Genomic DNA, 11,413 nt, shown 5'->3' with positions numbered 1-11,413 from the left:
TGCTTCAAACTCATGAATCGCTCGACACCGCAAAGGAAAAGCTGCTCGAAGCTTTGAACTCACGAGGAGTGACCGATATCAATGGCGATCCCATTCCCGACGATTCCTTCGATATCGAATTTGGTGTGCCCATGGACCGCGCCGATCTCGAGAAGGGCTGGCGACGGCTCGACGCAGATGCACCAGAACTAGACGAGGAGGGAACTACAAAGAAAAAGAAGGGCAAATCCAAGAAGGAGGCAGTCACTTTGATGGCCGCTGGTCTTGAGAACGGACATACAGTTGCCTTCCGCTTCCGCAAACCAAATGAGGGCCAAGACGAAATGGATCTTGATTATGAAGACCCGGGCTGGGATGTCCTTATCCCGACCTTTGATGACGAGGATGAAGAGTGAAGACTGCTATGGCTCAGAAAAAGGCGTCGGGGACTATGTCTAGAGTGGCTTATGGCGCTTCTGGGAGGATTTAGTTATTTCTTGCATGGCGTTCAACTCGGTAATTAATGGACAGTGATTACGATTAAAATGATATCAAAAGGCCAGTCAGCTCGGGGATTCGTACATAGCTTCAAGGGTCAATGTATCAAAGCTCGTTATGATGTGAGACGTACTGTCTACAGCCATAGGCCAAAAGTCGTTCACACCCCCACCTTTATACAATCTGTATGATTAACCCACCGTTTTAGAAGAACTATAATCCAAGGCACACAAGGCACTCGAAAATGTCCAAAGAAGAGGCTAAAGAAGAGGCTAAAGGCAATCCGATCGTGATGCAGGCCGCTCCTCGCGCCAACATTCAGGTGGCACTACGAGGCTACCCTGAGGGTGAGGCTATCCAATAAAAGAAAGAGGGATGTCGTAAGGCCTGAACAATTAGCTGAAACATGCGAGGCGCAGGCCTCTCCATCCTTCTAGATAATGCCAAACACTCGTGTCGTGACCTCAAGGTTGGCTAGTATATGGAATCAAAACCGGCAAATATGTACCATAAATCCAAAGAGATTTGTATTGACTCTTGTCATATGCATTATAAAGACTAGGCTAAAATCAATCACAACCTAGAACCTAGTCAATCCGAAAGAGGAGGGAAGGTCCGAATAAAGCTAGAAAACATAAAGTCAGCAATCCCATACACAGAGAATAAGGGAAAATTCAAGCACGTACTGCGCAGGGCACTCATATCCAGCAGGGTTATTCTGGAGATAGAGCTGGTGATATTCCTCGGCATCCCACCACTGACCCGCGGGCAGGATCTTAGTGGAAAGAGGCGCCTTATACCACTCCTTGCTAACCTTTTCGGAGATATTTTCAGCAATCTTTTGCTGCTCCTCTCCATGTGTGAAAATAGCACTGCGGTACTGGGTACCGACGTCCGGACCTTGCCGATTCTCTGTCGTGGGGTCGTGCATGCGATAGAAGAATTCGAGGAGTTGGCGGTAGGTTACGATCGAGGGATCAAAGGTCATTTGGAGGGCTTCGGCGTCTGCAGGGGGGAAAGGGGGAAATATACAGTCAGCTCCTCTGACGGCGATTCTATCCGGTCTCTGGCGGATTGTTCCTGAGGTGCGGGTATTTATTACTACTCACGACCAGTGTTGCCAGAGCATACAGCTCGGTATGAAGGTGACGAAGTTGCGCCGCCGCAGTAGCCTACCTTGGCGTCAAGGAGGCCTTTGCCGTTGCCAAAATTCTTGCGGTAGAGGTGCTCGACGCCCCAGAAGCAGCCGGCTGCTACGGTCGCGGTCTGTGTGTCTGACATTGTGCGCGTTTGGGATTCCGGAGCTAGGGAACTTGTCCGACTAGTTGAGAAAGGACGGAAGAAGCGTGAGAAGAAAGTCGAGGCAAGCGGTGCGGCAAAAGACATCTGCAGAAATTCTGGTGGGGACGTACTCGATAAGAAGTGGGGATGTCGTCGGCAATGGATGGGTGTATTCCCTCAAGTTATGACAAATTGCGGGTTAAAGGGAGAATATGAGTATAGTTGGAGGAGTCAGTAGAGAAGAAGAGAAAAGTACAAAAGAAGCTATGAAGCTATAAAGCTCCAACGCCCAGTGGCGTCATCTCGGAATCTGACAAAGCAGCGCGGGGAATTCGGCATTTGATGCAATTAGGGCTGAATGTGGCAAAAGACATATTTAGTATACACCCAAAAAAAAAAAAAAAGTATGTGAAATAGAGCTTGGTGCTATACACTCCTAGCAAAGTAATCAAAGACATGACAAGGGAAATTATTATGATTCCGAGTGTACAAGAGAAAAAGAGGTGGTATCTGCTACGCCAACAAAACGCCTATCCCAGGGTCCAATAACACCACTTGGCCAAAAGCCACGCCAGGCTGTGCTTGAAATATAAGTGACAATCATTTACCACAGTCCGTAGGAGGCGTCCGACTAGCGGTCAACAGGGGGCGCTGCCATTGCGCTAAGACGAATGGCATCCCGGCTGGAGATGCTGAGATTCCGAGGTCGAATATCCCCCAACGTAGTGCGGCGTCCGGTATTCTTCATCACGGGAAGAGTGTGAGGGCTCAACACACGAGGCTTTGCGTGGACTTCTCTCTCGCTCTTGACCATGCGCCGCGCTTGTGACGCGGTGAACATGTTGTTTTCACCCAGGGTAGCCCCATAGGTATCCGAAGTTGGGCTGCGGCGTCGGTGAACTCGTAGGAAGTTGGCAGATGAGGCACCGGTATGACTGCTTGAGATGCGTCGCATGGCCGAGTTGATCTTGATTGCATCTTCCTTATCCGACTTCCAGTCGTCCCTATTTTCAGAAACTGGGCCGCTTGAGAAGTTTCCGCTGGGACTGCGGACTGCAATGCGGGATGGGCGCTCCATCGGGCTCCGGTTCATGAAACTGCTTCCCTCGATGTCACGGAGTGGAGAGTTCTCCCTGCCTGTGAGAGGGAGAGTGGATGAAGGCGGGGGCGCCAATGGTGAGCTACCAGCCCTCTTGGACAGGAATCCTGCTTTGAAGCGGCTGTTGTTCTTTTGGACGTTCAATGTCGGCTCAGCGGGTTCAGCAGGCTCGTCGGAGACGGGAGATACAGAGAGCGCCGGGCTAGCTACTCTCGGGATATCCCGCGGAATAGGAGATCCTGACCGAGGAGGCAAGGATGGCTCCCCCCAGCTAGGTCCATCGACAAAGTCAGACTCAACCTTCTTAGGGCTCTTTTGGAACTCAGTCAGAGCACCATCTTGCTCGTCGTCCTTCCAGCGGACAGATCGTTTCGCGGGCTTTGACTGAGTCTTCTTCGGCGTGAAGCTGACGCTCTTCCGGCCAGGTGCAACCTTGCGACGACGGGGAGAGGCTTTGGTTGGTGACGTTGGAGCAACAGCGGCGAATGTGACTGGAGGGTTGGCGTTCGATATAGGCGGCAGGCTGACCAAACTGAATCTCTTCTTTGGCTTTGTGGGACTTGCTGGCCTGGCGGAGCTGACGTTCGGGATACCGGGCATGCCTCCATCTGGTTTGACAAGGTTTGATGCGGTGTTGGTGCAATCCTCCATCATCTTCATAAGGATCGTCCGTCCCTTTTTGATGGCTTCGCTTGCATTTAGCTGCATGATCTCCTCGATCGAGCTCATAATCTCAAACTGTGCTTGCAAAAGAAGCTGTACAGCAGAGGCCTCCCCGGCTTTGTCTTGTTCCACCACGGCTGACAATGCCTCGCGCTCTGCATTAGACCTCAGTAGCTCTGCTTCTCGGTTCAGGTTGGCAAAGTCACTGTTGTCGGTAGTATCAAACTCCTGGAGTTGCTTGGCGGCATTTTCAACGGCTGAGTTTACTGCACGATCCCAGTTGCTCTTCGATAATCGCTGGTTGTAATGGTGTCTGCTGCCTTCCAGCTCAACGAGGATACCCTGCGCAGACTTGCGAACGGCATACAAGTTGGACAATCCCTCCTGGTCCTCGCGCGTTGCGCAGACATTGTCAAAGGCTGCGATCCAAGATGATAGAATGCCGATTCTGCGGCTGATTTGTCGTAATTTTAGCATGTTATTGGTCTTTTCCTGCCGCTCGAGCAGTGTATGCTCATATGCATTACGGATTCGGGCGACGCCCTCACGCAAAACAGCATCTTTCTTTTCGTTCTGCTTGCGGAACTTCGCGAAAGCGACCTTCTCGTGGTCTTTTGCCTGCGCTTTAAGCTCGTTAATCATGTTCATTTGCTCGTCAATCTTGACCAAGAAGTCCTTGACGTGCCGATTGACGTTAAAGACATTCCGAGTGACCTTGGTCTGGATGTTCTTTGCTCGGTTGGCATATCGAAGAGTATTCTGTGTCTCATCGAAGTGTTGACTCGAAGGGCTGACGCAGACAATCATAACAGTCTTACAGTTTCCACCAAGAGCAAACTTAAGGAGACGAGTGAGCTTAGAGTTTCGGTAGGGAATGTGGTTGCGCTTCCGAGGATCGCACAGGGCATTGATGCAGCTGCCCAGGGCCAACAGAGACTTGTTGATGTTGGCACCCTCAAACAACCGCTCGCCTCTGTTCTTTGTGGCGCTAGCACGCTCGCTTCCAGCCAAATCAATGATGCTGAGAGTGGCCATCGTGTGGGGTTCATTGACATCGGCATTCCGATCTTTCTGGGCGATGTTGATTTGGAGAACGGCATGCGATCGGGATGAGGTGGCATTCGCTTCGGTGGGCGACATGGTACGGCACTCGTTGCCTCGCATGATCATATCCATGACTTGCTCCACACTTTGCGGGTGGTGGCTTGACAGGCCAGCGACGGAGACTGACTGCTGGGAGTCTTCACGTAGCATCAACCCTCCCTTACCACTGCTTCCAGTGGGGACAAGCAAGTCGCGAATTGTTTCGTTGTAGATTTCGAGGTAGGAAAGGGTAATTTCAGTCGACTTTTCGCTCGAACGCTCGTTAATTCGCTCAAACAGCTCTTGCATGGTGAGGAAGATGATACCGGGCTGCTGGGCAGTTCCAGTGATTGTATGGGTCTTTCCACACCCCGTTGCACCGTATGCAAACACCGTCGCATTATATCCGTCGAGTACGTTGTCGAGAAGGCTGCGTGTGGTCGACTCGTACACCTCCCCCTGAGAAGCATTCTGGTCGAAGATGCGATCGAAGGCGAATGTTTGGTCCTTGACGCGCTTGCCATTGGGCACCACGCTCCTGGAGAACTTCTGGACAGGATTGTCCTCTGGGGGGTCAAATACCCTAGTCCAGTCAACTTACTAAACCCAATACCAGATGAGGATCAATACTCACAAGCATCGGTCGTCGATGACCTTCACGATGGAGCGGATTCCCTTCTGGTTAAGCTTTGGTGCTGGTGCACCCGCCAGGGACCCGTCACCGAGGAACAGGGGCCCATCATCAGATCTGGTGATTTGTGCTGCCTCCCTAATCGTAAAGGGACGAACTCGGACTGCAACGCTGATTGAGGAAGCGCCGTCGGAGGCAGCCATGGTGAAGGTCGTATTTAACCCCCAAGTCGCGAAGTTGAGGGCCGCGTCAGAGCAGTTGACACCTTACAAAAGGCCGGGGGAAGCTGCGATAAGGAATATCGAGAAGAATGTGTGGATCTAAAGGGAGATCCCTAAAGATGTATGGGGTATAGGATGCAGTATTCTCCGAGAGTCTCCTTGCAACGATTTCATTTGTTGATGTGTGTGTTGTCTTTGCGTTGCTCGAGCAACTGTTTCAGGGGGGCGTGTTTGGCTGAGATGGCGTGGCAGTACCAGCTTCACTGCACTTGGCTTCCTCGGCCTACGTAACTAGCGTGTTTCATGTACTCTCCACGCACACCTCTGTTTATATACACGCACTGGATACTTTATCTTCGAGTACATGAGACGTCGATCAAGTTGTGGGGTTATTTATTAGCCGTCATCGCAGCTCTAGAGGCCCTTGCAGGAAATGGTACTTTCTGTGCATAAATATGTATAGAAGTATGTAAGTCATACAGTGCCACTGATAAAGTATTAGATGGTTTCTACACGAAAGCCTTAAGAGTACGCTATTTCATGTATTATTTTCGTCCTATTTTGGCCTCTCTCTTTTGGCTTCTTCTATAAGGGCTACATAGTAGACTGAAGCTAGAACAAGAAAGATGATCACATTCAGCTGTCTTCCTGACGGACCTAATGTCCATGACCGTCCCCTATCTGTCCTCTGGTTATCTCCTCCTTCTGCGGGCTATCTGCCATGGCTTAGACCACATCTTTGCTCGCGTCAAACTTGTTGGGTAGGTTAAGCGCGTCAATGGTCTCTCCTCGTTGGGCTGCCTGCTATTGCGTCTAGCGCAGCTTGCACTTACGGTGGGACGGCGCATCATCCTCTTGTGCTTCACTGTCAACCTCGTTTGCAATACCAGGTCAATTAGCGGGTTATCTCCGCAGACCATCCTCAACCGCTCTGCTTGGCGGATATGACTGTCTGCTCTGACGTCCCGCTGCGCGGCTGCCACGTCCACAGAGAAGGGCAAATCTCTCTCGTCATTTTTATGCCTCTCTTCGATGCCTCTTACGCATCTTACGTGTCCATCTTTCAAGCTTCCATTTCTTTTGCCTCTACCTCCTTTCGCAGGGAATCCTCATCCCATTTATTAAGAAGAATCCACATCTCATCGCGCATCCTGAACGAACACTTATGACAAAGTCCGTCTTTCTTCTCAAGTCGAGTTTCCTGTAGCTCAACCCCGGTGACGTTGAGTAAACCTGTTGCTAGTCCTGAACAGGCAGTTCGCCTGAAAATTGGTTGTCCGTATTCGATGCACTGTTCGACTCGCCCCGGAAGAACGCAGTTGCAGGCCATATATTTGGTAAAGAATAGTAAACACATTTTGTATGTCGTCTCTGATGTAGGAGCCAAGACTAGAAGCTAGGCGATTGTTAAGTAAGGTTCTTATATATGTTGGCGCAGAATAAATAGCTTGATTACTCAAATGATATCTAATGACATGGCTAGAGGTAGACGCTAAAAAAGTTCACAAAACAAAGGAAAGGAAACAGTAATGTAAACTCTAAGACGGTTTTCAAACCAGTCAACAGTAAGATACAAGATAGTCCAGTAAATCAGTTTCGAAAGAATAAGAAGCTGTAAATATACAACAATCGCTCTGTCCTTGATCCCCTAGACCCTGACTGAAAAACCAAAACAAGTCGTAACAAAAAGGAGTGGAAATGCAAAACAATGACTTGATGACTGGGCGATCCTTTGTGGCGGCGAAGCCAGAAACGCAAACAAAGAGAGATCATCTTGCAACAAAGGCGTTGTCATTTAGATAGGTGTCCCGGTAGACATCAATAACAATAGAATTACCAGATGACCAGAAACCTGACCACACATCCCCGGAACAAGCCTACGAGTTGAAAGAAAGACCTTCACACGTTTCCAAACAGACATCCAAGTCAAATTTGGACTCTTCCGCATAAAAAGACGAGATCGGACGCCGGTTTACTGTTACTTTCCATCTACCAAAAGCAAACATCGAGGAAATGGATACTTTCAACGAACTTCCCATCACTGAGAACCCTACCAGCGAGGCTTCCTTTAGCGAGGCTTCCCCTAGTGATGGTACTGTCGGAGATATCTCTATCCATGATGTCCCTACCGATGTCCCTACCAACGATGTCTCTACCGTTGATGCCTCTACTGGCGAAATCCCTACCAACGACGTCTTTACCAGCGATAGCCCTACTAGTGATGTCCCTAGTAGCGATACTACAATGAATGAGTCCTTTGCCAACGAAACCGCCATTACCCCAAGCGAGAACACAGCCCCAAAAAAGAAGAAGACTCGCCGCGGCCGCAACGACCCCGAGCCAGACTGGTCCGCTCAAATGCGTGACAAGGTGAAGAAGTCCAACAGCCGTATTGGCCAAGCCTGTGATAGGTGCAAGGTATATCTACCAACCTTCCTGATTACCCAAAATAGCATACTAATCTATATAATAAAAATCTAGGCCAAGAAGATGCGATGCACACCCGACCACAGCGGCTGTGCCTCTTGCATCTCCCAGAACCTCTCCTGCAAAGTCACTGACCGCGTGACCGGAGAAACATACGTGCGTGGTGAAGCCGGGCGGATGCGCCTCGTTATCGAAAGACTCAATGGCCAGGCGGATAACCTGAAGCGGGAAGTTACGAGGCTGCAGCAAGAGAACGAGTTGCTGCGGGATTCCCATGCGGAACTCAAGAGTCGGATCAACATGTACAAGTCGTCTCTTGATACCTATGAGGTATGTCGTTGTTTTGTTTGTTTATATCCACGATGGACTATCGCGGCCTTCTTTTTCAGTTTCTTCTTTTCTGAGTCCTCTATTTTCTTCCACTTTCTTCTTCTTCTTGCATGTCTTTTCTAATACTGACTGGTTTGCTAGGCGGGGTTTGTTCTTAGCAATCCAGAGGCTGATCTGATGCATCTTCTGTGATCGTGCTACGTGTTGTGGCATTTTTGATTTTTGGGGTTTAGCTTGCCATATCCATCGTGTGCCTGTTTTTATTTGGTCTTCCTATCCCATGCAATGTGTGTGTTTAAGAATGGAAGGATTGGAGGTTGTCGCGGGGATGTTTTGTCGTGATACATAGATGTTTTCCTGGAAATGATACTTTGTTGGCAGAGAATAGATGAAAAAAGAAGCAAAATAGTTGTGTAAATGCTATACAAACCCAATGTGTTCCCTGGGTATCCAAAATTTATTATAAAAGTACAAGAACTCCGGATCATGCTAGCCACCACCCCTCTACCAGCTTGCATTCTTTTTCCAGCAGCAACATACCCCCTTACTCTCACACCACTCCCTGACACATGCAGTCCCAATCTCTCGATCTTCACCGACAAGCCCAAGCCCTTCAACATTAAGCCACGCTGTGAAATCCTCCAAGATGATAGGATCATACATGAGGATCTTCTCATGCCATGTTGACCGACTGCGGCTGCCCAGAGCTGATGACAATGGTGAGAGCCGAGGCTGAGCTCGAACAGCTTTGGTAATCTGGGCAGATATGTCTGCCAGGCTGACTCGCGCAGAGGGATCAGTTGTGCGGGTCTTTGTGACTGAAACCTTGGAAGTAAGTTTGCCTTTTTTTGGGCTTGCAGGTGGGGTTTTAATGACGATGTCGAGGGTGTGCTCGCGAGTTTGACTGCCCGTTCTGGACTTTGAATAGATGTTGGCGTAGTGACTTTGTACTTGACTTGGAGATGGTGTGATTTCCTCTTCTGAGTCTTGGATTTCTTCCACGTCAATGAATGATGCAGAGGATCCAGTGGTAGGTTTGATCTTTGAGCTTTTCTGCGGACTTTTCTGGGAAACGATGCGTGAAGCAGGAGCTGATTTTGCGGTCTCCAGTGAAGTTTCTTTGATAGTAGAAGTTACCGATTTGGGCTTTGTCTTTGCCTTGGATTTCGAATCGAAGGCAGGCTTCGGATCGTAGCTCTGTGCAGAGGCCGATGTTTTCGGTTGTTCTGTCTGGGCAGCTGGCTGACTACCAGTGGCAGCGCCGCCATGCTTGGACTCCCAGCATTGCTGAAGGAGATCGATCATCTTCTTGCGTCCCCTGACCGACTTGAAACCAAATCTAGCAATTTGTTTAGACAACTCAGCATCTGTAAACCCAGCATATTGCGGCATTTGAGGTGCCTGTGGATCAGTTTGCTGCGAGATGGCCGGTTCCACTGGAGCAGCCTTAGTTCTCTTGACTGGCGTTGCAATTGCTGAAACCTGAGACTGGACGTTTGAGCTCGAGCTTTTCCTCAGTGGTTTCTTTTTTTCAGGTGGTGAATCAATGTCCGCATAGTCAAGCTCAAACCAATTCTTGTCAAGGGGTTTCAGTGCTGGTTTGGCCATTTGGTCATGACTTGTGGAAAGTTCAGGGCGATCAGTCAGGTCAACCACATTCAACTTTCCAGACTGAACCAAAGAGCCCTCTATGTCTCTGGATCCAACATTCCATAGGTTTTTAGTGCCTGTTATCCTTGAGACAGATCGGATAGGAGGTTCTCGTGCTGCTCTGCTGTTATGAGCATGGACAGAATCGCATGTCCCTACTTGGTATGAAAGACTCTCAGAAGCACGGATAGCTTGTTGCATTTCCCGCAAGGTCTGCGGTGAATCCTCTCTTTCCAACTGACTGCAGGTGCCGAATACAAGATTTTGATCGTTCATAAACTCGACAGCAGCTTCCGGAGAAAGAATGGTGAAAGGACAATCGTTATCCGTTTCTTTCGCTTTTCCTCGCCTGTTTTTTGCGGCCCTAATGCCTGGAACGCAATCCATGACCGGTTCTTCCTCCTCTTGTTCGTTATTTTGTGCATACTGCGCAGTCATTCGAGCCGTGAGCGTTGTAAATTTCTTAGGTTTGCCCTTGGTTGCCCTCTTTGACTTCCCTGAAGCCGAGTCGTCTGTAGATGTGTAATCATTCAAGCTGTAGGACTTGCCATTGAGTAGCTGTTGAATTTGGGGGTGCTCCAACTCTATACGTCGACGTTTTGTTGGTCCGCTGTTTGCATTCTGGGGAAGCTCGCGGGGATTTGGAGCTGATCCAGAGAAACTATAATCGGATAGCAGCTTGCCAAACCCACCCATGGCGTTTGGCTCACAGTCTTTCTCCTGCTCTCCGGAAGCACCGACCAGAGTGACATTTTCGCAGGCAGTCTCCCTGGGTGGGGTCCAATCCATTCTTCTTCTCGTTGCCTCGTCCAGGTGCAATTGCTCATCTTTACCCAAAGCATTCATGGGTACAGGAGTCTCCCCTGAATCAGTTGAAGGTAACTGTTTTGTAGCAGTCATCTTCTTGCCAGCCTTAGTCGGTTCCTTTGCCTCCTCTCCGGTGCTTGTCTTTGTAACCTTCCCAGCCAGTTTCATATTGCCCTGGTCCTTGATCTTGGCAGTTTTCCGGGGTTTGCCCTTGCCAAGTTTTGTCGCATTATCCATTCGGCCCACGGAGTCAAGCTGTGGACTGCTGGGCGCAACTGGTGCTAGCTTATTTGCTACTTTCTTCGTCTTTCGTCCAGGCTTGTCTGATGCGCTTTGATCATCGGAGGCTTTCTTGGTCAAGCTCTTCTTTGTTTTCGGCGCGTATGTCGGGCACTGGTCGCTGGCAATTGGGGTGGGAAAGAATCGAGAACGCGTGTGCGGTTGGAACAACCCAGAAGGCGAAGGTACCGGCGGTGGCGTTGCATCTGGTGGCAAGGCGTGACATGCCGGGCTGCGATCATGCCTAGCTAATTCTGGTGATCGCGGAGGGTTCGGAGAGGACGACAAGACGATCACATCTGCTGCGGTAGTCATTGTGGCGAGTCGCGTTCCTCAATGTTTGCTTGTGTGATATTGACAAGTCGCGCGTCCAGCTAGTCTCATGTCAGACGCATTTTATATGCAATACGCATGCCCAATAAGACAGGGCGTAAGATTTGTGTGCAAGGTGGATATGCTCGTGGA

At 49.6% G+C, this 11,413-nt stretch overlaps 5 protein-coding genes across 5 annotated transcripts; 2 read left to right on the top strand and 3 right to left on the bottom strand.

Annotated features, from left to right (window-relative positions):
• Positions 1-721: 721 nt before the first annotated feature.
• Positions 722-1,039, top strand: PENARI_c001G07826 (uncharacterized protein; the record flags this gene model as incomplete). The annotated part of the gene is made up of 2 exons (XM_022626749.1): positions 722-824; positions 1,035-1,039. 2 exons carry the CDS (start codon positions 722-724, stop codon positions 1,037-1,039), a joined length of 108 nt encoding a protein of 35 aa, XP_022494019.1.
• A 29-nt stretch (positions 1,040-1,068) lies between these two features.
• On the bottom strand, positions 1,069-1,758 carry PENARI_c001G01121 (peptide-methionine-S-sulfoxide reductase; the record flags this gene model as incomplete). The annotated part of the gene is made up of 3 exons (XM_022626208.1): positions 1,069-1,102; positions 1,164-1,482; positions 1,587-1,758. 3 exons carry the CDS (start codon positions 1,756-1,758, stop codon positions 1,069-1,071), a joined length of 525 nt encoding a protein of 174 aa, XP_022493145.1.
• Positions 1,759-2,389: 631 nt separating this feature from the next.
• Positions 2,390-5,437, bottom strand: PENARI_c001G01933 (kinesin family protein; the record flags this gene model as incomplete). The annotated part of the gene is made up of 2 exons (XM_022626265.1): positions 2,390-5,186; positions 5,238-5,437. The coding sequence occupies 2 exons, from the start codon at positions 5,435-5,437 to the stop codon at positions 2,390-2,392; spliced, it is 2,997 nt and encodes a 998-aa protein (XP_022493908.1).
• Positions 5,438-7,468: 2,031 nt separating this feature from the next.
• Positions 7,469-8,404, top strand: PENARI_c001G07968 (putative C6 finger domain protein; the record flags this gene model as incomplete). The annotated part of the gene is made up of 3 exons (XM_022626764.1): positions 7,469-7,873; positions 7,937-8,212; positions 8,354-8,404. 3 exons carry the CDS (start codon positions 7,469-7,471, stop codon positions 8,402-8,404), a joined length of 732 nt encoding a protein of 243 aa, XP_022493237.1.
• A 312-nt stretch (positions 8,405-8,716) lies between these two features.
• slx4 lies at positions 8,717-11,263 on the bottom strand (the record flags this gene model as incomplete). Its single annotated transcript, XM_022626835.1, has 1 exon — positions 8,717-11,263. The coding sequence occupies one exon, from the start codon at positions 11,261-11,263 to the stop codon at positions 8,717-8,719; it is 2,547 nt and encodes an 848-aa protein (XP_022493684.1).
• Positions 11,264-11,413: the final 150 nt, after the last annotated feature.

Source organism: Penicillium arizonense, assembly GCF_001773325.1.
Source record: "Penicillium arizonense strain CBS 141311 chromosome Unknown PENARI_contig001, whole genome shotgun sequence".
Taxonomy (NCBI): Eukaryota; Fungi; Ascomycota; class Eurotiomycetes; order Eurotiales; family Aspergillaceae; genus Penicillium; species Penicillium arizonense.
The sequence above is the reverse complement of the archived record's forward strand: the minus strand, read 5'-3'. Positions and strand labels throughout refer to the sequence as shown.